Genomic DNA, 24,901 nt, shown 5'->3' with positions numbered 1-24,901 from the left:
GACCCAAAGATGCTGGCAGCATTTCCTCACTGTATAGCAATGTTGATACGTTGTGCGAGGCAGCTGCCAGCTCTACGGTCCCCTGTGGTATCCGAAAGACGTTTGGATAATTATTTTATTTATTATTATATTCACTTCTCATGCTCTTAAAATGTTACTTTAGTCTGTGCATATCGGGACTAAAGCTCTTTTTTATTCTCTAGGGATTAAAGTATTTTTCCTTTAATTTACGTTGGAATCCCCTAAATAGCCAGACGGTGTTTGTGAATGGAGGATTTTTAGGCGTTAGGAACACGATTTAATTAATGATTGTGAATATGAATCTATTCAATTATATTAAGAATTAATTCATTTTATTATGCATACTCGAATAAGTTTTAAAGGAGCTTTCACCCGCACATATATTAAAATAAAAAAAATTCGCGATTTTACCCAAAAACATTAAATTAAACTATTTGTATTTAATTTAATTCTTTGTTTGGAAAAGAAGTTCTATAAATAAATAATATATTGATTTAACCAAAACACTTAAGTTTCAAAAGACAAATTTTTATTTTCTTTTGAATTGTACCTATAATAAGTTAACTTGATTTTACGTTTGTATAAATTATTAAAGGATTTTATAATTATAATGAATTTTTAGACGACCAGATGGCCTAGTGGTTAGAGAACCTGACTACGAAGCCTGAGGTCCCGGGTTCGATTCCCGTGTCGGGGCAGATATTTGTATGAAAATACGAATGTTTGTCTCTCGGGTCTTGGTGTTTACTATGTATTTAAGTATGTATCTATCTATATAATTATATTTATCCGTTGCTTCCCTAGACTTTAACGATGATATGAAAAAAATATAGCTGAATTGGTCTAGCCGTTCTCGAGTTTTGCGCTTAGCAACACATTTTACGATTCATTTTTATTTATATAGATAGATTATTATTAATTGTAAACTTCAACACTTCGTTTTTTTAGCATTAGGAAAAGAGTTGGTAAACAATGTTGACGAGTATTTTTATTAAAAAATGTTTTTTTAAAAAAACCGGCCAAGAGCGTATCGGACACGCCCAAAATAGGGTTCCGTAGCCATTACGAAAAAAATTCACCTGATGCTGCAGCCAGGGTCGTCTGCTGATGACGGAACTCCTCAAGGGCTGATAGCACAGATACGAAATTTTACATGTACGTTCAACGAACTGACACAATTACTTTGCTCGCCCGCGACCTTTATGATAGGTACTTTTATGCATACAATTTGTGTTCAGTTCATGCAGTTCCTCCACCTCCACACTGTAAGAACACACACAAATCCATCTATCACCACCACCACTTTACACTGGCACGTTTCGAAATCAACCAGAGCTCATCTTCAGAGCAACACAACCGTTCAGCATGCTTCAGTACGTGTGGAGGTGGAGGAACTGCATGAGGACACATTTATTGCATAAACGTATCATAAGGTCGCGGGTTGTCCAACTATATAATTGTTTTAGTTCATTGATATAGACCTATGCAAAGTAACGCCTGATTCAATGAATTATGTACGTTCAGTTTTGATGTACACATCACTTGGGAGACTAAAATATACATATAGCTAAAGATATGAAAATAAAGTTTTCAAAAACAAACCATAACTTAAATATGCTCTAAAAATAAACATTAAATACCCTCCCTACGCCAAACCAATCAACTCATTACGTAACTAAGCACATTGTTCTAACCGCAAATTAATTGTAATGTCTAGGTTAAGTTTGTGGCAATAAAGATGTTTATTATTATTATTATTAACTCAATTTATTTATAATTACCTAACCCTACCTGAACAGTACTGAAGTGCATATAGTAGTGCAGTAGTGACTGGCTGACTGACAGACAACGCATAGCCAAAACTATGGTGCAGAGACTTGAAATTTGGCATAGATGGACCTAAAATAATACAGAAGTGCACTAGGGAAAGATTTCTAGAAAATCTCATGGAATAGGAAAATATTTCAACTTTGTTTGATTCCTTGTTTGTTGGGGGGTAATCTCTGAAACTACTGAGCTGATTTAAATAATTCTTTTTACAATAGAAAGCCACACTATAATCTAATTGACACTACTTAAAAAAAAATCTTCAGAATAAAAATAAGCGAATTCAGTTTCAGGCCAGATTTTCAAAATTCTTTCAATACAACAGTGTGCCTCATCGACAATTAAGAATATTGAAATAGATCATAACAGTAATTCATGTCCCGCGGGAACTTTACAATATCTCGGGATATAATCCTATATCGTGTATGAAGTCGCGGCCAAAGAAACGCGTAATACCTCGTCTACTTTAACGTTTTCTAAAATTCCACCCCTGAATCAGCGAAACTGGGTTTTAAAGTCGGTACGAATTAATTTAAGTAATTACGTACGAGTACGTGGGGTTCATTTTTAAATTCCATAATTTTCATCATCTGTCTAAAACAACGTCAGTCTGTATTTGTATTTCCATCCTATCCTCCGAAAAATCAATCAAAACACGAAAAAAGAATCGCAGAAAGTAAAATGTATGTAACCCCAAATTTAACGCGAGCGAAGCCGCGGGCAAAAGCTATCTTACATAATTATGTCAAAAGGGTAAAATGTTTGTTTGTTTGTTTATACTCTTTATTGTACAAAAAGGAAAAACAAAAAGGTTACATAAATAAAAGAAAAGTGTTAAGTACAGAAGCGGACTTATCCCTGCAGGGATCTCTGCCAGTCAGCCTTTGAAATGTACCTATATACTAAGTATAATTCTAAACATACGAGTATGTTCCGGTTGGTTGCAATGTCAACATTCCTATGTCGTAAGCAATGGCGATGTTTTCTTGCAAAATATTTTTAAACTGATCTAACATTCACATCTATTAACCTTCACAAAAACTTCGCAATCATTAAAATAAGCAAATAGAGCTTTTTAATCGAGTCTTAGAACTAGAGTACCGTCGCACCTCCATGTGCATGTTCACAAACATAAGGCTATCCTCTTATTATAAATGCAAAAGTTTCTACGGACACCCCGCATAGCTTCCACGGACATGTTTTCTTAGAGGATTTTTTGAGAATAGTAAATTATGGATATGTTCTTCAAGCAAAATCCAAAAAAAGTAACTTTATTGCATCAAAAGTGCAGCGTGATGCAGTAAATTTTGATGCATTTTACCATTGTATGAGTACAACTGACAGTGTTCGCAGCGAGCATGTAGTGACATCTTATATGGGTGCGTGAGTCAATGTCACAAAATCAAACTATTGTAAATAGGTATCGACTATTTCGTGTGGTCACGTGACCATCACCTTTGGCTCAGATAATACGACAACTAAATGAAGAAAGCATTAGATCACTGAGAGATCAAGTTCAAGTTTCTGAGTCTAGTATCTACTTTTTTTGTTTTTAAATCTGTTATTTTCGTAAGTTGAAACGCCTAAACTATTATTTCTGATTAATGCAAGGACGCAAACTGTAAGTAAGACGAAAAATAGGTAAGTAACTTTTAAAATTGTCATTTAAAATAATAATTATTTAAGTAACAGACCCAGTCCTCGGCAAAAAATATAACATTGCATACTTTACATACATTATAATGCGGTGCTTCGATCTAGGACAAGTGGTTTAAATTCAACTTACAAATTCTGAACAGATATTAGTTATTTACTCTTACGTAGACAGTAGCGCCACTAATTTAAATAAAGCATATTTATTCTCACAATAAAAGATGCTAGGTGTAATCACTAAACTAATTAGTTAAAAAATAAGGTCTACATTCAACATACATTGCATGTGTATGTATGAATATCAAGTTTTACAGTGAGGCTCAAATAAATTCCTACATATCACGGCATTTTTACGGCCGCTAAATCTAGGCTCGGTGAATAAAAAGGTTTTCACAATCGAAGTAGTTTTCGTACCTTTTTTATTATTATAACTGGCTAGATAAGTAAAATTTAAACGTCATTATAATACATTTTTGTCACAACGTCAAGTCAATGAGATTGATATTCAAAAGCAATTATGTTTGAATAATTATGGTTTGAACACAAATCAAGAAGTCAAAAAGTTGGCGGACGAGAGGAAATTAGCAAGAGTGCAACTCTTAAACTATTTATGTATGTACGATTCGATGATGAAAAGAATACCTATGTAATTGGATACACGGGTATGTTTATTTTATCATTTTTGTCAGAAACATTAATATTTGTTACAAGAACACCAGAGGCAGGGCTGTAAGAATTTAATTCCTACTGGGTGGCCAAAGTATGGCTTATCGTGTGTACCAAACTTGTGGTCTGCAGCAACCTACTACGAAAACATGCCAAATTTCCCTAACTCTTAGTTGCGTCGTGAACATTTTCACTCCATAGAAGTAAGTCGCTTCCCACCGTCTGTCTGCATATGTACGAGTATGTACTGTATGTACTCTATTATGAAGTGATTCAAGATTTTTATTTTATTTATAAGTGTGAGAAACGGCAGGGGTTATGGTTTTGGAGCGTATGTATGGTCATTTCTTTCGCACGCTATGCAACAAGGCCTTGATGCATCTTAGCAAACAACAAGACAAGAGCAGAGACAAGAAAATAAGTCTTTGTTAGGAGTGACACAGGTTGTTAATTTTATGCGTATGTTAGTCTGTCTGTGTATCTTTCCGTCGGCCCATCCGTCCGTCCGTCTGTCGATCCGTCCATCTGTCTGTCCGTCTTTCTGTCTGTCTGTGTTTCGAAGTGAACACTACATCATTATTGTCCAGTGATGACATATGGATCCGAGACGTGGTGCTTTACTTTAGGCCTTATAAATAGGCTCAGAGTTGCTCAGCGAGCTATGGAGAGAGCTATGCTTGGGGTTTCTCTACGGGACCGAATCAGAAATGAGGAGATACGTAGAAGAACAAGGGTCACCGACATAGCCAAGCGAATCAGCTCGTTGAAGTGGCAATGGGCGGGCTATATAGCACGGAGAGCGGATGGCCGTTGGGGCCGAAAAGTTCTCGAGTGGAGGCCGCGGATCGGCAAGCGCAGCGTAGGACGTCCACCAACAAGATGGACGGATGACCTGGTTAAAGCCGCAGGTTCGCGGTGGATGCAGGCTGCTGCCAGTTGAAGCAACTGGAGGTCTGTGGGTGAGGCCTATGTCCAACAGTGGACGTCCTACGGCTGAGATGATGATGATGATGATGGTGAATAAAGTTGTACCAACTGTACTTTAGTCGAAAATTTTACTATGACCTTAAAAATTTATAAGTATTTTATTGATAATTAGAAGCAGAGTCTTGAGAAATAGCTCATGTTAGGAGATAAAGAGATCAGAAGAGGTATCGTTAGATTTGTCTCTGTTGGGAGTGACACAGGTTGTTAATTTTATGCGTATGTGAGTCTGTCTGTGTACCTTTCCGTCGGCTCATCCGTCCGTCCGTCTGTTGATCTGTCCATCTGTCTGTCCGTCTGTCTGTCTGTCTGTGTTTCGAAGTGAACATTACATCATTGTCCTATTTTTTTAATTATTGTTTACCAACGCACACACCAAACATTTTATCCTAAAAAGCTGAAATTTAAGATAAGGAAAAAATGGGATTTATTATGTAGGTACCTACATAAAATTCTACTGGTTCGTAACTATTATTTAGTTTTTAGGGTTCCGTACCTAAAAAGTGCCAACGGAACCCTATTTCTGAGACTCCGCTGTCTGTCTGTCTGTCTGTCCGTCCGTCTGTCACAGGGCTCTATCTCTTGAGTCGTAATAGTTAGACACTTGAAATTTTTACAGATTATGTATTACTGTGGCCGCTATAACACAAATACTCAAACCAGAAAAAAACAAATATTTAAGTTTTTTTTTGCTAAGTCTAATGTTGTATAGACTAGTTAACTACGTAAAAAAATATATCGTTGATCCTTTTTGGTTCAGTGGTTTCGAAATAAAGTTACTTTCGCATTTATAATATTAGTAGATAATGGTACGGAACACTTCGTGCGCGAATCCGACTCGCACTTGGCCAGTTTATTTTTAATACCCAGGGTATTCAATGTTATATATTTAATTTTACAACTCTATCTCCATATCACTAATCTCTGTAAATTTTACATGCAGGCAGAAAGGAATAGCAAAAATCTAAATTCAATATCAGGATATTTTGAAAAAGATAAGTATTGTTCACAAACCGATCTTAATGACGATGATGATGATGATGATGATGGTCGTATGTCATCGCTGCCGAATTCTAACTTTATTCAATGAAAGACATGGAGAAACTTTGTCACAAAGACTTAGTTCAGATAATTTGATATTACGCTGTCCGTCCGTCTATTTCTATAGGATTACTTAAAACTGAAGCAAACTGAAGTGGCAGTGGGCCGGCCATATCAGCCGAAGAACCGATAACTGCTAAGGTAAACGAGTAAAAGCCTAGCGTGGCGAGGGACGCCCTCAGACTAGGTGGAGCGATGATCTTCACTGGGTAGCTGACAGTAACTGGATGAGAGTGGCCGAGGGTCGTGCTCAGTGGCGTGCAATTGGAGACGCCTATGTCCAGTAGTGGGCTAAGATAGGCCGATGATGATGATGATGATGATGATGACTTAAAATAAGACAATAATCCCACTCATATTATAAATGCGAAAGTTTGTTAGTCTGTTTGTTTAATTCTTTATTACCTTTTCACGTCTAATTCGTTGAACCGATTAGGATGAAATTTGGGATACAGATAGTTTGAGTCCCGTAGAAAAACATAGGGTAGTTTTTTTTTAATCGCAATATTCCCGCGGAATAGCTATAAACGAATTCTACGCTGACAGAGTTGCGTGCAACAGTATGTAGGTACAGTCAGCCAAGAAATTGGTCTACCACCCTACGGTCGATGTTCATTTGAACGTCATGAGACAACAAGGTCGATTTCTCCTTGCAATAATGTTATGACAGTGACAATTGCTCTCTTTATCATTATGTATTTACGTCATGCCATGTGTCAAGTTTGAATTGACAACTGACATCGTCGTGTTTTGTTTAAGCATTATTTCAATAAGTCGGCCAATTCGTAAACGGCTGAAGTTACTATGGGGTTCAAAAGTCACTTTGGTTATTCTCGAATTAACTAATTCAATTATCATTTATTATTGCGAATTTAGAGCCAATTTTCAAGTTTATTCCTATCTATCAGCGTAACTAAAACAGTGCTCGTCTACAAATATATTTGTATTAAAATGTAATTTTTTGCTGTTTTATTTAGCTTTGCAAAATAATTAACAATGATAGAATAAACAATTAGATTATCTTTATTGAATAATCATTTTATATTATTATAATACCAATTAGTAAATAAGAAACTTCAGCTGTCAGTCTTTATTTCTGGTTGTGAGAAAACAAAAATATAAAATTATCCTATTAATATCTAGTGTATCCGCCATCAGCGTCAATTACTGCTTGAAGACGGTCTCTCATTGAGCCTACTAGCTGTAGGCAGAGATCGGACCCGCGGGTTGCCTCTCATACTTTATTACAGTGTCGCTCAAGAGCTTCGCGTGTTCGCTCGTGGCGGTTGCACCATCTTTGAACCATAAGGCCCCAAAGGTTTTCGATTGGGCTTAAATCAGGGGATTCACAGAACACAGTATTACTCTATATCTCTATATCTCTATCTAAATCTAAGTGCTGTCTGGCGAAATTCAATCGAGCATTTTTATGATTTTCAGTCCTTTTTCAGTCATATCAATTTTTTTTGCGTAATGTCCATAATGCAAGCCCATATAATGCAAGTGATTTCTGATTGTTTGAGTAGTAACGTCAAACATTGTTGCAAAATATTTAGTCGGCACGAAACCATTATTATCATATTCACGTCTCATCATTTCTCTTTGATCGTCTGCGATTTCACGACGACGACCGCTGCGATGACGATCATTTAAGTTTCCCTCTTCGCCATCACGTGTAATCCATAAACGAACTGCTTGCCTCTAAAATTAAGACAAATAAATATAGGAGTAATGAGAATATGAGAGTGTAATGTTTAAACTACGTTAGCGTCAGCAAAAATATAGATTTATTTAACTATATTTTCACTTCACATACTTTTCACGAAGGATTAAGGACCTCGCAAAGACCTGCCGCCCGGAGCCTCGCAATGGGTAAGGCCGCCGCTGAACTACGTCTTGGTGAACTAAATGACACTTACGGACACATTTAGATGCCTAGAAATCCAACTATTACTGAAGCCCTCGTTATGGAGTGCTATAATATTAGCTCGTTCGGCTCTTGATAAATTACGAGGCATTACCGAAATAAATTAGAATAACACTTTATAAGCACACTTTTGTTGAATTTACGTTGACAAAAATACTTGACACTTGTCAGTGATAATTTATTTTTCAGTTGCAAATAGTTTTTCTTGAAAAAAGATCGAAATGGTTTAATTGAAGGGAATCATATTATAACATTACCGCAAAATAATAGCCTACTGCATTTATAACAAAGGTCAAAATCAAAATAATATGACCCATGACTTTAAATGTCAGGAATCTCAAATAATAGACAATACGTCATATTTGTGCATCTCTTACACTCCGTTAGAAAAGTCAACCTTAGTGATAATTTGATCTCACAGAAACTTTTGTCAAAACTGGTAGACCACTTTCTTGGCCGACTGTACATTAGGGGATTTACCTACTGATAGTCTGATTTACGTCCATATGCTGTAACTAAAAAGCATCGGTCACTTTATTCGTACACCTAGGTATCTTATAGTCTGTCTGCTAATACTATTTCTGTATTTATTAATACACAATTCCTTTCAGATTCAATGCTAACTAACTGCATATAACTTTGCCTGGAATCATTATATTGCTGAAGTAGCCTAGGTGCTGTCATGCAATATTCAAGGTGAAGAAAAGAAGAAACGTTGAATGTTGATATGCAAGAAATTAAGGAATATCTGACTGATTAACTATGTTTGATTTATTTATTAACGCTGTGTTATAAAGTTTGTTCTAAATAAATATGATGTACACAACGAAATATAGTCTTCGTAGGCATCTTTCTTTTAGCGTTCCGTGGGTGGAAATTTTAGTGGAGCTTCTAAAAACAAGAATACCAACAGGTATGTAGTTTTTATTTTTTGACCATCAGTGGTGTAGCGGTATAGCAAGCGGTACGGATTACCGAGGACCTGGGTTCGATTCCCAGTGATGGTCTTATTTTTCTGTTTTTTCTGTGCATCTTTATTTCAGTTTGTATTTTCAATTTAGGTTTTACGGGATGACCGTAAAAGTATAAATTTGGAATTGAAATAAAAAATACAAAAAGATTCCAAAAAACCAATCTTAAGTTTTTATTTGTCGAATGAAACTACAGTAATATCAGATGATGAGATAATAGGGGTACATATATATAAAGTACTATAAAACCGTACAACTTTGACCTTTGAGATAACTTTGCCCAAGTTGTCATTTTTTAAAATATCTGAAATAAAACCAAATTGACTGATTTGTGACCACTTTGTGACATGCACATTTCTAAATCATTTTTGTATATTTTTTTCCCTGTTGTCACGAATAAATCTTTTCTTTTCCCTTTATATCGGAATATTTCTTTATTCCTGACGGGAGTTGCTTCTCCTTTTTAGGGTTCCGTACCCAAAGGGTGCCAACGGGACCCTATTGCTGAGACTCTGCTGTCTGTCTGTCTGTCTGTCTGTCTGTCCATCCGTCTGTGACATATTATCACATGGAATTCAAACTCACATCAAAAAAATGTACAAAGAATTTACGAATTTGTGCGCTAGTTTCAAAAAAATTACTACCCGTAATAATAGTACTACAAATCACTACTTATAATAGTACTACCCGTAATAGTTGTACACCGGTAGTAATGAGTGAATTCCATGCGACACCATGTCACCGCCAGGAAGTATGACACTCAACTTCGAAGCTGTCTCACCCTGGAGATCGCATAGATCGATATTTACTTGACATCTTATTCCGAAACTTATTTATTGTTTTGTCACTAGTAACGTGCTAGCACAAGTCTTTTCGCGATAGTTTTAATCTTCTTCTGCGTGAAACATAAACATTGTAGTAGAAAAATAGTAGAATTATTATATGTTCAATTTTTTTAACAAACGAGTTGGTGTTATGCTCTATGTCACAGGATGACTAAATATTGACTATCCATATCGATAATAATATCACTCATGTTTAGACTTTGCTCATGTCTAGCTTTAGAGACATTCTTGACTGAGCCGGCCGCGATAACTGTAGTAGGTAGTATGGCGTTCTTTTTCGAGTGTCATTGCTACTGAACTGTCAGGTTGCCTTACAGAAGAAAAGGAAACTCGTGTAAAATGACAATCTCGCATACAGATACCCAGAATCAAGAACCAAAATCAGAAGAATTGTATAAGCTCATATATTGATATTTTTTTATTGTGAGCTTACTTTTTTTTATTATGTGTAACTATTATTACAAATTATATATTTTTAAGCTTCTGGTACCTTGACTTTTGTATTTAGGACTATTGCATGGTAGGTGCACGCGGCTATTAGCTAGTTTTATAAGATCTCCGCTTACAAATTGTATCTTTCGCGTCACTGCTTTCATTATAGTGGCATCATAATAATGTTTGATTTTGAGTTTGCATTACATTATAGGCACTAAGTAAGTATAGAAGTTAGGTTGGTCAAAACTGTCTTATTGGCTGTACATTTATTTTCATCCAATCTAGTGTCCCAAATTTCAAATTTGTCAATTTTCAAAATCACTCAATATGCTTGACTGAAATGTTTTGAATGAAATCTGGGCCATATTGTCCGAAATAAAGGTCTTTACTTATTATTGTAATAGCTGGTTCAGATTTTCGATCACGAACCCATCTGGACCCGGTCATTTGAAAGGCATGGGACCACAGCCAACATATCTAATATAGATGAGATGAGCAGAATTTTGGAGGTCTATCCCCTAATACACTATTAGGATGTGCTAGCGGACAGGCCTCTACAGTTGTCAGATCCGAACAGTAATTCACATGGAGTGGGCTATGGCGTTATAGGATGCCGCATACAGCATTACCGAGATATGGAGTGAGATAACGGATACCTACCATTCCAATTTTTCCAATATCATATAAATTGTACTTTTAGTAGACGATGACATGCCGTTCACTAAATGGGCCGCTCAAACTATTGACCCCCCGGAACAACGAGGTGTAGTATAATATAATGCTTCAAAAATGTGTTTCACATACTTTTATTCTGACCTAGAAAGACTTGTAATAGTATGTGATATTTTTGATTGGTTCGATTGTATCTATCTTGTCTTGAGTGGATAGAGATTAACGAAATAAATACTTGAATAATTGAGTGGTTTCGGTGTTACCAGGTTCCTTGACCCTTGATGCGTGGCTTTACTGGTATGTCCATGAGGCACATGTGCTGTATGACCAGTGATGTAAATAATGGAGTTGTTCTTTCAATAAATAATAAACTTTATTACATACATTATAATAATTATTTTTATTCTTGGACCACATTTAGATTAACAATGAAAATTGCTACGGGAATATTATATTACCTTATCATTACTATGGCGACGTGTCAAAAGAACGCTGCACATTGCTTCGGGACAGAGAACTTGTTAATTTGCGGAACCTCATATAAATTGATAACAATATTTTTTACTTTACTTCTTCGCTACGAACCGTGCCCCACAACTACGTCCATGTGAAATATCTATACAATAAATTTACATACACGCCCGCTCTCTTTCTCTTCCATGTAAAACAATATGTTATTATGTATGTATAGTATATGTCACACAAGCTAGACTAGCTGTCACAAATACCTACTATATAAATATAACTATTATTAGGTATTGTGTGATATATATATTATTTCATGTAGGAGGAGGGAGGTGGAGGAGGGCGTGTACTGCATGTTATTATATTATGTAGGAACGTATCACATAGATCTAACTGTGCCGCACGGTTGACAGCAGAGAAACCTAGGGCAAAATTAAATACTGTAGGTTCTAGAAACTGACTAACAGTCAAGCTCAAAAAAAAATATTTGCTTGGTACGGTTGGCTTGTTGATTGACTGGACAGCGGGCATATTTAACTTGTATCACAGTTTATACCTTTTTTTTGTTCTCAAAGTATTAGCTGAATCTAATGCCGACGTTGTTCACTAGCAGACCTGACCCCCTGATTCTGATAATTATTCTCAAACGCTGTCTAATGCGACATACTGCATTTTACTTACCCCAAAGAAAAGATTGTATGGTAGAACTGCAACTGTCACAGGCGGAACGGCAGTAATGGGCCTGGTAATTGCAGCCTGCTCGCGTGCTTGGACAGATGAGAGGAATAAAGCAACATAATAATTAAAAGAAACTGGAATTAATCAAAATACCACGCACAGGACTTATCACGCTAACACACACGAGTAATATTTACCTCGATGTTTCGGCAACATTACAGTGGCCGTGGTCACGAGTAGACTGAAGTGTGGGGTGTCTGTGTGGATTTACTGTACCAGCGGGAAAATTACAAATTAATTATACCCACTGCCCGGTCAACCAGACTAGTTAGCCGTAGATCCTACAGGCAAAGAGCGCTCAAAAAGTAGCAAAGTAAATACATTCCCTTTTTACTCTTAGTATTTGAGGACATGTATAGTTATTTTCACACCTCTCCTTCAGAAAAGTAACTTTTCCTCCCTGACGAGAGGGAGCAAAGTGGAACTTTTCTGTTCAAGGCTTTTCTAAGTATTTTATTGCAAATGCAATTTTTTGAAGTTGATAATTGTAAAGCCACGCCATTTTCTATGCTGGTTGTTCTTTAATAATATTTAGAATTTACTTTTTTCAAGTTTCTTAATGCTCGGTGTGAAAAGTTGTATGAGCGACTCGGGAGCAAAATTATTTTCATCTTGTGCGTTAACACTTGAATCCCTCATTACGCTCAGGATTCTACTTTAGAATCCTTCGCTACATTCTGGATTCAATGTACGCCCTCGCCGTAAATACACCATTTTGCTCCCTTGTGACACAATAGTTATTTGTGTCACAAGGGAGCAAAATGGTATAGAAAATGACGTGGCTTTCCAATTATCAACTTAAAAAAATTGAATTTGCAATAAAACACTTAGAAAAGCCTTGAACAGAAAAATTGTACTTTGCTCCCTCTCGGTAGGGAGGAAAAGTTACTTTTCTGAAGGAGAGGTGTGAAAAAAACTATTTGAGCATTTTTAAATAAAGTTTGTACATTTGATTTGCGACTCCTATTTGTGATAAAAAATTGCAGGTATGTAGAGTGAACGATACTGAGTCGTAGTAACATAGTCTCTCAAAATGTCCCAATTGGTTTGTATGGAAATTTCCTGTTTTGTTAAATTGTTACCAAAACTATGGATTTGCGGTAACAAAAAAGGAACTTTCCATACAAATTAATTGGGACATTTCGGGAGACTATGTTATTTAAACTCAGTGAACGATTCACTCTATCTACCTGTAAATTTTTCCCAAATCGGAGTCGAAAAAATCAAATGTACAAACTTTTTTAGAAATGCTCATTTTAGCACTGTAGCTTGCTGTGACAAAGTACCAAACTGTTCAGCTACCTATGAGCTTGACTGCTTCGAATTGGGTTTGATGCAACATCTGTCTCCGATGATGACGTGTCAGCTAAACTGAACGTGCCCGTAGTCTGCAAATACGACGGACTATTTGCGGTAGTTCTAGTTCCTTCACAAGACCTTGAAGAAAGAACTGCGTTATTTTTCCGCCTTTGTACCTTTGCAAGAACTGAAGATGCTACTGCGAAAGGAACAAAGACAAAAAAATAAACGCAGTTTTTCCTTCTAGTCTTGTAAAGGAACTAATGCAAAAAAAACGCAGTAGTTCCATCGCACGAACATCCAAAGGAAGCACTGCCAATAATCCAGTACGCACGACTACAAGCCTGCTGGATCGGATAAAAATCCTAGCAGATAATACTTACAATAGGTAGTTATATGATACGAATTGACAACTGTTTTCGACTCGAAGGTAACAAAGGGAGTGTAGATGATTTTGGAACTGCTCGTAGTCTTCTGCTGATTGTGCCAAATCATCCGTTATGATTATCCTAACAAAATCAATTTATAGAGATATGTAGGTACAAAATTAGCACGGGATAGTTTTTTACCGCAATTTGATACCAGTTATCGGCGAGTGGGTGAACGTTTGCTGTTATGTAAGTATTTCGTAAGTATTTATTTATACCTATAAAGGCAAAACATGGCCTAAAAATGCATGAGATTTGGCAAACATACAATTGGAATTATGGAATACTCCTTGAGGATCACAGAGGTGCAAGAAGTTTTTTTTTAATTCGAATACCTACACTACAGAATAGATTTTTTTCTTCAACGGGAGCGAAGCCGCGGGATTAAGCTAGTAATTATATATACGAACTGAGAAATCCAGATGCAGAAGCCTAGATAAACTCTTCGTCAACTCTTTTCATGGTTAGCAACTTATTAATAATTGATATTAGCAGCTTATGATTACTAATTCTCTACCAAAAGTCTTGCCACAGAAATTGAGTGATGATGATGATGATAATTAGGGTAGTAAACTCTGTATGCTTTTTATTACCTCTTTTGATAGAAAGAGCTTACACGAAGCACTGTTCATAAAATATTAGGTATGTCTAAAGGCACTGTTATACATGCTCGTTACTAGTAACATGCTTATAAGAATGCTTATGAGCATGCTCATGGACTGAAGCAAACGCGTTCACACTTGCTTATTACCTTTCCCCCTTCCACCCCGTCTCGAGCTTGCCACTAATAAGCATGCTCGATAGTAGCATGTCCTGTTCACACATGCTACTAGCTAGCATTTGCTCAATAGTAGCATGCTTTCTTGCTACTAAAGAGCATGTGTAACAGTGTCTTAAGGGACTTTGGCCTTACGGATGCCCTTGATAAACTTGATTGCCTGTGCATTCCTGTGCGTGTCGTACAAGTGACTAAGAGCCCTGGTGGCAGCGCTCTCTATTGCCAACTACGAATTCCAGCTCTCGGCGTGGAAGGTAAGGACAAACCACCGCACTATTTTCCCAAGAAACTCGTCCTGTACATTTGCTACCGATTTTCAACCGACGACCATGACCACATTAGCAAGAGTAGTAACTACGAAAAGTAACTATAAATATAACCTGAATAATAGCAAGACCATCAACCAAGACAAGAAACCGTGGTCAGAATCTTGGTAATTTCTCAATTTATCGTACACATATTATGAACACTTGAAAGGCGTTTGGCTCGTATTATAATATGCGAACAGTTATACAAGACCCTGCTTCTAATTATCAATAAAATACCTATAAATTTTATAGGTCGTAGTAAAATTTTCGAGTAAAGTACAGTTGGTACAAAATTTCGTGACTCGATAAAAAAATGTGAATATTACTCGAAGGAGTACCCCGATCGGGTAGCTAAGTGTCGCAATAGACTTTCGCTAGCTGGCGCTGTCTATTTGAGTGTGTGCGTGAGCTCCTAGTGTCCGTATACGGCCGCAATTGACGTTCAAAGTAAAGCACCTCGTTTGCGGCTTTGGCGGAATATTTCATTTCGAGTGTGGGGTCAAAAAATCGGTTACGCTTAGATACTCCCGCCATTAGTTTTTGGTGAAATAATTCTTCATAATTTACGAAAAAAACCTGAAAAAAGGAACTATTGATAACAGCGCCATCTAACGGGACATTGCTCATGAGCTAACCAGGAGCAAACCCCTTAAACTTTCCCACTAATAATAAATGCAAAATTTTCTAAGTCTGTTTGTTTTGTTATTCTTCACGTGTAAACCGCTGTAACCGATTTCGATTAAATTCGGTATGCTTACACATAGTTTGAGTCCCGGGGAAGGACATATGTTAGTTTTTATTACGGAAAATTGCAATAGGTAGTTCCCCGCGGGATAGCAATCACCGAATTCTAACTTCGGATGAGTCACGGGTAGCTGCTAATAGTTATTTATGCAACTGTATCGTAATAGGGGTAAAGTTTTATGAAACGAAGCATAGCGTTTCATAATAGGGTCACATGAGTGTTTTAAGTGTAATACGTACAGTTGCATACAATATTTTATCTACATCCATATATTAAATCTCTGTCATGTTTTCAGAACCATTGAGAATGACCTGCATTAACGAGAACTAGGTACGAGTATGTCTGCCCCACGAGCCGCGCCCGCTGCGCGCGCGACGACCTGCAGGCTGCTGTCGTGCGCGCGTCGCGGCGCGCCCCGGTGCTGTAATGATGACAATGTATGAAATCTCATTACGATACAGATATCTGTATCAATATGTCACCAAAATTGAACCTTGATGTAATGTCTATAAAGTTCACTCAGAAAAATTATCTATTTTGAGCTACGAGTTTTTTAAAAAGTAGTGACGAGATGTCGATGCTAATAATATTTTTTTTGCGGTGGGAAAATGCGTTACGCACTGTATGGGACTCTCCTCCCCCCTTCCTTCCTTCTAGATTGGGAAGGAAGGAAGGGGGAGGCCTATCCATTAAAACCCACCGGTATTCCCTCACCAGCAAAGTATGCGGATGCAATGGGAGCACTAGGAAACACCACGGCATCCGCTCCGGTCTAACCCGGGTCCTCCTCTCCGTGAGGGGGCAATCGGGAGTACTCGATCCCAACCTATTCTTGTGGGGCGTTTTGGCTAGAAGGAAATGACCGAGCCCTATTTCATGAAGAAACCAGTTTCAGGTTTAAATAAAAACCAGACAACCTAGTTTATCTCGTGTGGAAGCGTGGATGCTTTTCATAATCAATTTCGCTGAGATTTCTTTGGCAGATGTACCTACCTAATAGGATGTTAACATGACATTAGTAGCACAAAAGTTCCACATTTGATTCAGTTTCCTGCAGCTGAACAGCTGTTTATAAAAATGGAGCCATTGCCCGATTGATGTCTCTAAAATATTGCATTTCGAAATAAACAATACGACAGCCTTTAGAACTACTATATTCTGTGTTTTAGATTTAACACGACTGAACTGCTACGAGAACTACGGCTTTTAAATTCGACAGCAATTGACGCAACGCGAGTACTTGTGCTGAGTTACACATTAAGCATGTCTCTCGACATGGCATTTCGTCTTGTTTCGTCTGTTCCGTGATCTTAATAATAATAATCTTAACTTTAACTAATATCATAAGTAGGAGTATTTACCTGAACAAAGTTTTACTAGTTAGATAAACATTAAGCTGTTAAGTTTTACTGATAAGTAGGTATGTTAAATAATTAATTTAGTTGTAAGTACAAGATAGATATAAGTATCAGTAGCAAGAATCATCATCATCAGTTCAGTTGTTTAGTATGGGCAGTTACAATCTTCCTATGCGAGCGCCAAAAAAAACATGCTAGTTTGATTTAATTTTGCTAATGTTTACGATCCATCTGACCGGTTGTTGCAAAACCATCCGGTTTTTAATGGTCACGGACATAATCTTGTATTTTGTATGCAACAGCGGGCCGTGGTTATTTACTCGTGTCCTGAATGTAAGTTACTCAAATCAGAGAGGCCCAAGTTCACATCCTTGTGGAAAAATACATTTTAGACTGATGTCATGAGCTGTAAGCTACCATGGTCTATTTATTCGGAACAATCACCTGCATTAATATCTGCCACAGCGGAGCGTGCAAAAATATCTAACACGTCTTACCGGCGCTAGAGTCGTATCAGATATTTATGCACGCTTCGTCTGTCAAGTATTTGGTGCTGGTGACTGTACTAATGGTGTACTTATTAGAACTTTGGCACGCGTTTTAATGAAACTGACCAAATACGAGTCGCGCATCAACTTTTTTTTTCAAAGAGGGCAATTACTTAGATAATTTATAATTTCGTGTCTATCTTGAAGTCTTTCCAACTCATTTTTTTTAAGCGCGTCGCATTACGTTCTCAAGGTTCGAAGTGTAAGATATCGCTTTGGGAAACAAGGATAAAAACCCTAAAATTTATTTTTTTTGATCGTAAATAAATTGTATTACTTTTTTTGTCTAACTTAGTGTTTTGCGAATTGAAATTTGGTACGGAACTGTAGTTTAAATGAAAACGCGTTAGCAAAAAAACTTGAGTAAAAATGGCTGTTTAACATAAAAAACGTTTATACGGTTAAATTGTGCAAAATTTATTAATAAGCAAACAAAAATAATATACTCCTGCATAATTTATAATTGTGTACGAAACTTGCTGGATTCCTCTCGAACTTGTGTTTAATAGTTTAAGGTAAGAGTAGGCGCTCGGCTTCACTAACGCAGCGACATAACCGTATACTAGAACGATATATTACGTTCGAACCAGTCATGGTGACACTGGCTGAAGTGACGCTGCGTTCAACGACGTTTCCGTTGCTAATACTATGCGCTCTATCGCCGCGTTACGTCGCTGCGTTGTGAGCCGTGCCGCCTACCGGAGTTACTTAATTGCATTGCGTCGACTGGATAAACTAGATCTTTAAAAATTCACCTTTTTGGCTGACCATTCTAGAATTATGTAATTTATACAAAACATAGCCTATATCTTTAGATTGGACCACAATTAAATTTAACAGAGGGTAATAATTATTATGAAGTAATTTATGTCGTATTTAGGGTAGGTATACATATGTATAACATACATAGGCACCTACTTACCTACTATAAAAATGTATTTCGCACTCAAAGAACCGGAAAGTAGAACTAATACATTAACACTTTTGTGTCATCCATCTAGTGAAAGTTAAACAAGAGGCTAGAAATTTTAAATCGTAGTATACTTGAACTCTCAATAGGCAAAACATAACTTGTAACTTTCGGGAAAGTTCTAAGCAAGTTACTAATAATCTTACTGTTATAGCCTGTGGTACTAATCAATAAAAGTCATTGGCATCTGAAATTCATTAATAAATAATCTAGGTAAATTACGTAGACAAGTATACTACGGGTACGTTACGCAGAAGGGCGTTGGCCTGGCAACTATTTAATAGATGCTCTAGGTCACAAACTTGTCCCTGAGCTTAATTCCTGCGCCACATACTGTACGCATGGCAGGGAAGTAGCAAGTAAAGGAGGCAGATACCTAGTGTGGCTACGTTACTCGTCATACTCAGTGCTCTTTCCCTTTGGTTCTCGCTCATGGTTGGTAAGAGATTCAGGGAAGAGTTGCGCGAGAGACCAATGTGTGGAATAATAGCGATGAACAGAGAAATGAATTATACGACGCATAGTGTGGCGTATAGGTGACAACGCTACCCTCACTTGCTCAAAGACCGGCACGCCTTCATTAGTCAAAACTTCACATACCTGCAGGAAATAATAATAAATGCGCAGACAGGCTTGACGAGGCAGAACTGAAGCGTGGCCTGTTTGCAGAATCGCAGGAAGCCGATGGTATAGGTGGCACCGGCGAGGCAGCAGGTTCCGTTGACGCAGGACGCCCGCACCGGCCGTCCGCGCAGCTCCGACATTATGTTACCCTCGCCGCCCAGATACTCGTAGCATAGGGATAGGAAGCTGTAGATTACGAGCGCTGGAAAAGGATAAGTTCATGTGTTTCATGTTGAAGTAGTTTAATTTGACTAGAGAATCAACCCGCACTGGGTTCACGTAGGAACATAGGATCTCAATTTGAGACGAGACCTGTGTCCAATAGTGCGACGTGTACAGGAAGAAGATAATGAGATGACAGAATTAATGGAATATATATAACTCTGTCAAATTTAAATTCTTCAGTTTCAATGGTTCATGTTATCTTAGGCCTCTAGGTTGGCAACGCATCTGCAATACCCCTGGTGTTGCAGATGTTTATGGGTGGTGGTGATCTCTTACCATCAGGAGACCCACTTGCTCGTTTGCAAGCATTTTTTCCGTGATTTTCGTTGTTACCATTAAAACTTTATTGCATAAGTACTCTTCAACCATCAGCGAAATGGTCTTAAAAATATGCCTATGCTATAACCTAAGATCTTCTCGACGGACTCATGCACACATAATTAGACCTAGACAAATAAATCAAGCACACACACCTTCATAGCAATCCCTGACGGTGAAGAAGTATACATAGTACGAGTTTCCGTTAAAGAAGAGCAGCGATATCCAGCTGTAGCATCCGTAAATGGGTACGATGAACAGGATACGCACGATCCAGCGCTGTTCCGATGGATTCATGTACCAGCGCAAGTGCTGGTAGATCTGTAACAATACATAATACATTTTGTAGTCCTGTTTAATCTATAAAAGGTACATATCTAATGGAGATTTGTATAGTGAAAATGTGCATTTATTAATATTTCTGAAAAGCCAATTACCACGGCCATTTTGATAAAGTGCAAAAGGTTGCCGGATCCCGGCTTAGTCGCCAAGTGTAGTGACACAAGCTGAGCGTTATTTTCTTACAATTACAAAATATTTTATTTTTTTGTAAATGGTTTTATTGCATAGAAAACTTTGACGGTTTTTTTTTACTAGTAACATCGTACGTTAAAAACCTACTGGAAAAACATACGAACAACAACCTATCGTGACGAAAATGGCGTATTAAAGTCAGCTTTTCTAAGTCGCACCATATTCGGAATAGAAATGCTATTAGGGAGCGGTTACCCGACTGTCCACGCAACAGAGCACTGAGTCTAATTAGAGGCTGAAATGGAAGCAAGATTATGATAATTAGGTTAACCATTAACCTCGCAGTTCAAACAAATTTATAGATCACTTGAAATATTTAGGCTAATAGATATTCGGAAGCAGTCAACAGTTACTGACGGCAGAAAATAGGTGTGCGCTTTTGTTATTGCTGTTGCTTTTACAATTTCATACCTAAATATTGACTTGCACACAATATTGAGCATTTGTGTCATTTGAAAAATCCTCCAGGAGTGTCAGTTCCGACCAGTGCCCTTAGTGTAAGGTTTCGGTTACAAAATAGATTGCGTTTGCGTTAAAATCTCAATTTATATGGAAACACGAACAGCGCCTCTAGCGGAACGTTTGCGATGTTCGTGTTTCCATACAAATTGAGATTTTAACGCGAACGCGATCGAGACGTATTTTGTAACCGAAAACTTACACTAAGGGTACAGCATTGAATGTCATAATGATAATCCTTTAATCTTTTTTGACATTATGTCACCCTTCCCTATTGGCCACGTAAATATACACTATAGAAATTGTGCCCTGCTGCCTTACAATATATAATACAATACGGTACAAAATCAATTCAATTGGTTAAAACTACGATTCCTTATCAAATTATTTTTATAGGAAAAACTATGATTAAATTTATAGCAGCGTGACTAAATTGTCGGGGCCTGAAAAAGATAAAAGCAGTTCGAGGTTTTTTGTAACCTTTTTGAATTTCCTTTTTTAACCCTCGACGCAAAAAGAGGGGTGTTACTCGTATAAGTTTGACCGCTATGTGTGTCTGTCTGTGGCACCGTAGCTCTTAAACGGGTGGACCGATTTGAATGCGTTTTTTTTTGAAAGCAGGTTTTCTAGCGATGGTTCTTAGACATGTTTCATCAAAATCGGTTCAGACGTTTTTGAGATATTGAACTTTGAAGTGACCTTTGTTGTTGTGTTTGTTTGGTTTTGTGTTTGTGTTTGTTGTTGTGACTTTTCTTGAGTTTTCCAACTTTTTGTTGGTTATGTATATGTACAGTAAAGAGTATAAACGAACAAACAAACAAACAAGTTATTTAATTTAACGTGGCAGGTACCTAAGTGTGCAATGAGGAAATAAAACTATTCTAGTTAAATAACTTATTAATTGGTTTCACTTAGTCATCCAAAAGTAATTAAATTCATTAAGTTTTAAACCCTGGCGGTGAGGTATTCGAAGTACCTATAGACATACACGAATCAACTTTATACCTAAAGTCTTATTATTTTTTCTTTGTCCACAATTTGTGAAAATAAACAGGCAACAATTATAATTCAACAGTCTCAGACACGCTACGTACTGAGTACTTAGTTTAAACAAAATACTTTATTTAAACAAGATGCAATAAAATGCATGCAAATATTTAAATAAATTGTAGAGACCGGAATAGAATTTACTTTGTCAACATCTAAAAAGGTCATCTTAAATGTCTGCTGTCCAACAAATAATAAATTCTTAAGTAGACACGATATCAAGGCTGGCTACCAAGGGCAATAAATAGCAATAAAGAAGCTGTCCACTGCTACATTACTTCAGGACAACTCAAATAGAGTCAGTAGTTCGATCGGAAGTTTAATTTGTTTACAGGTTAGCAATTTTCGCTATCTTTAAGTGAATCATTAACGAAGACTTAATAAGTGACCATGACGTAATGAAACTAATGGCTCGGACATACAGGCTTCACGCCTACGCATGACAAACTTCCCCACAGCTAAAGCTCTATAGAAAATAATCCACAGAGTGGGTAAACATACTTGGGTGTAATCGTATACATATGTGACGCAAAAGAAATGTGCGACGTCCGTCCGAGCTAGGTCATTCGTTGCTTACCAAAAATTATTAAAATGAGCACCATTTTTATGCAAAGTCTACATTTCGCCGTACAGTATTTAACCTTGGCTATATACTTGATAAGGTCGTGTAGAACACGTTTCGTAAGTGCCGAGATCTTTTGTGATCAAGTATAATAATACAACATTTAATTAAAAGCCATCAAAGATTGGCTTACGTCTGCCGAAACTTTTCGTTGTTGTGAAACATAGCGTATTTATAGCTTTTTAAGCTTGGTTACCGCGATTTATTCGACCGTCGGGTCGTTAGGAAGACGTAAACGGGCACAAAATAGATAAAACATAGTAGGTACGTTATAAATGTTATTAAGTTTATTTCAGGAAATCGTTTGGGTTATACTGCGTCAGGTTAGGGAAAAAGTGGCAATAGCGCAAATTCTGACTTAAATATATCATAATGCGAATTTAAGTTCGGTTTGTGTTAGTTACGCTTTCACGCTTAAGGCTTCATTTCCACCAGAGATGTGCGAGGATGTGTTGTGAGGAATGTGTTTTTCATGAACCAATAGAAACGCTTCATTTACCCCGCCTCGCTCCGCTCAGCTGTTTCCACCGAGATGTGCTGTGCGAGGATAGGTAGATGAAGCGTTTCTATTGGTTTATGAAAAATACATTCCTCGCAACACATCCTCGTAATTCTTTGGTGGAAACGCAGCCTAAAGTGCTCAACGGACCACGATAAAATTGGTTTGGAGATATTTTGTTTGACACCCTGGGATGGATTTAGTTCTTGCGAGATAGCGATAAAGTAATTTTTCGCAGTCGCAGACGATATCGCTCGAAAAACCAGTAATTTATAAAGCACAGGTCTCAAAATGTCCAAAGAATTAAAAAACAAGTAATGATTACTCATACGTCTGGTGTGGATCCCTAGACGTTTGAGTGTGACGTCAACCGCGCTAACAACACTCAAATCACTTCTGCTCGGTGAACATTAGATAGGTGATCAATACAAACTAATTAATATAGTTATCAAAAGCGACTCTAACATTTTTTGTGGTCAGAACTCGTTATCCAAATAAGTAAATGCATTTTTCAATTAAAATTCATTTAAACATCACAAACGTTTTCAACAACTGGTTAATATCATTGTCATAATCATTATTATCACCATGTTGAACCGAAAAACTTCCTCTGTTAGTTACAGGTTTCCGCAGTGTATATGGCTTTCAGCATCCATCCAGTACAGTCGAGCAAACTATGATTTCCTTGACAAAAGTATGGGATGTCAACATGACATTAGTAGCACAAGATTCCGTCCTTGGTACATGATTCAGTTTATTCGACTGTCCCAGCTACTTTGAGCAGAGCCCTAGCAATGCAATCTTAAAAGCTAGATGGCGCTAGAGAAATTTAATTAATCTCCTACTACGTAAACCAAACAATCAAGACATTATTTTGTTCCTTTTTTGCCTTTGCTCGTTAGGGAGACCCGTCAGTGGCCTCGTTCAGGGACGATTGAAGAAACAGTGGAAATGGGTGTTATTTTTATTTATATGTATTGTTTATTATATTTTGTTCAGTGTAAAGTAAGTAAGTTTCTCATAGTAATTGTTGTTTATTATGTGTATTTATTTATATCTTATTATATTCCTTCCATCTCTCTGTACATAATCTACTGTTCGCCTATCTTTTAAGTTTTCCCTTTCATGCCAGGTTAGCTTGATTTTAGGGAAAAGTTCGCCTTTGTACTCTTTTTGTTTTGTTGTTTTTTATATTAGTTTTGTATTTTGTGTACAATAATGTGTTTACATACATACATTATCTAGATACACCATAATATAGAAATACTCTTAATGCACTACCGCAAAGAGAACAATCAGAAGCAATCCCACCATAATAATGATCAAGGATAAGGTGCCATTATTCATCGCCGAAGTGTAAACATCGGTAAACATACGCTATCAGCGGGTAAATAGTGAACGTAGCGCTCCACTTGCGATAACGACAGCTTGATAACGCTACAAAAGAATTGCTAATGGCGTAACTTTCTTCGTTATTAACATACTAAATTGTAACGCTTTGACGAGACATTGAAATTACTCGGTGTTTTTGCCGGATTAGTCTAACATGTTTTAAACATTTCTGAGACCGGTCATCACAACAATAGACTAGTAGTGTCTGTCCTAAAAAAAAGTTAATTAGTCAGTTTGTAAGATTATCTATCATATAAAATAATAATGGACACGTACTTTTAACCCCCGACGCACAAAGAGCGGTGTTATAAGTTTGACCGCTGTGTGTGTCTGTCTGTGGCACGATAGCTCTTAAACAGGTGGACCGATTTGAATGCGGTTTTTTTTATTTGAAAGCAGGTTTTCTGGCGATGGTTTTAGACATGTTTTATCAAAATCGGTT

General features: G+C 37.2%; 3 protein-coding genes and 1 long non-coding RNA gene across 4 annotated transcripts in view; 3 read left to right on the top strand and 1 right to left on the bottom strand.

The window, feature by feature from the left end:
• The window catches only part of LOC141442063 (uncharacterized), a 10,090-nt gene extending 7,897 nt beyond the window's left edge, over positions 1-2,193 (top strand). The window contains exon 2 of the mRNA XM_074106971.1: positions 2,174-2,193. Within this exon, the coding sequence (XP_073963072.1) occupies positions 2,174-2,193 (20 nt within the window). The remainder of the gene's footprint in view (positions 1-2,173) is intronic.
• A 1,388-nt stretch (positions 2,194-3,581) lies between these two features.
• On the top strand, positions 3,582-11,346 carry LOC141442144 (uncharacterized). Its single transcript, XR_012452892.1, has 2 exons — positions 3,582-4,163; positions 8,791-11,346. It is a non-coding gene; the product is annotated as an uncharacterized lncRNA (long non-coding RNA).
• A 7,570-nt stretch (positions 11,347-18,916) lies between these two features.
• LOC141442062 (transmembrane protein 184B-like) lies at positions 18,917-20,352 on the bottom strand. The gene is made up of 4 exons (XM_074106970.1): positions 20,344-20,352; positions 20,062-20,227; positions 19,340-19,565; positions 18,917-18,926 (listed from the first exon to the last, which is right to left on the bottom strand). The coding sequence occupies exons 1-4, from the start codon at positions 20,350-20,352 to the stop codon at positions 18,917-18,919; spliced, it is 411 nt and encodes a 136-aa protein (XP_073963071.1).
• Positions 20,353-24,385: 4,033 nt separating this feature from the next.
• The window catches only part of LOC141442061 (serine/threonine-protein phosphatase PP2A 65 kDa regulatory subunit-like), a 1,519-nt gene continuing 1,003 nt past the window's right edge, over positions 24,386-24,901 (top strand). The window contains exon 1 of the mRNA XM_074106969.1: positions 24,386-24,400. Within this exon, the coding sequence (XP_073963070.1) occupies positions 24,386-24,400 (15 nt within the window). The remainder of the gene's footprint in view (positions 24,401-24,901) is intronic.

This window comes from Choristoneura fumiferana, chromosome 25, assembly GCF_025370935.1.
Source record: "Choristoneura fumiferana chromosome 25, NRCan_CFum_1, whole genome shotgun sequence".
NCBI lineage: Eukaryota > Metazoa > Arthropoda > Insecta > Lepidoptera > Tortricidae > Choristoneura > Choristoneura fumiferana.
The sequence above is the reverse complement of the archived record's forward strand: the minus strand, read 5'-3'. Positions and strand labels throughout refer to the sequence as shown.

Coding starts and splice junctions, on each gene's coding strand:
- LOC141442062 (XM_074106970.1), bottom strand. Junction 19,566..20,061: donor CGTCAGGGATTGCTATGAAG/GTGTGTGTGCTT, acceptor ATCCTTTTCCAG/CGCTCGTAATCTACAGCTTC.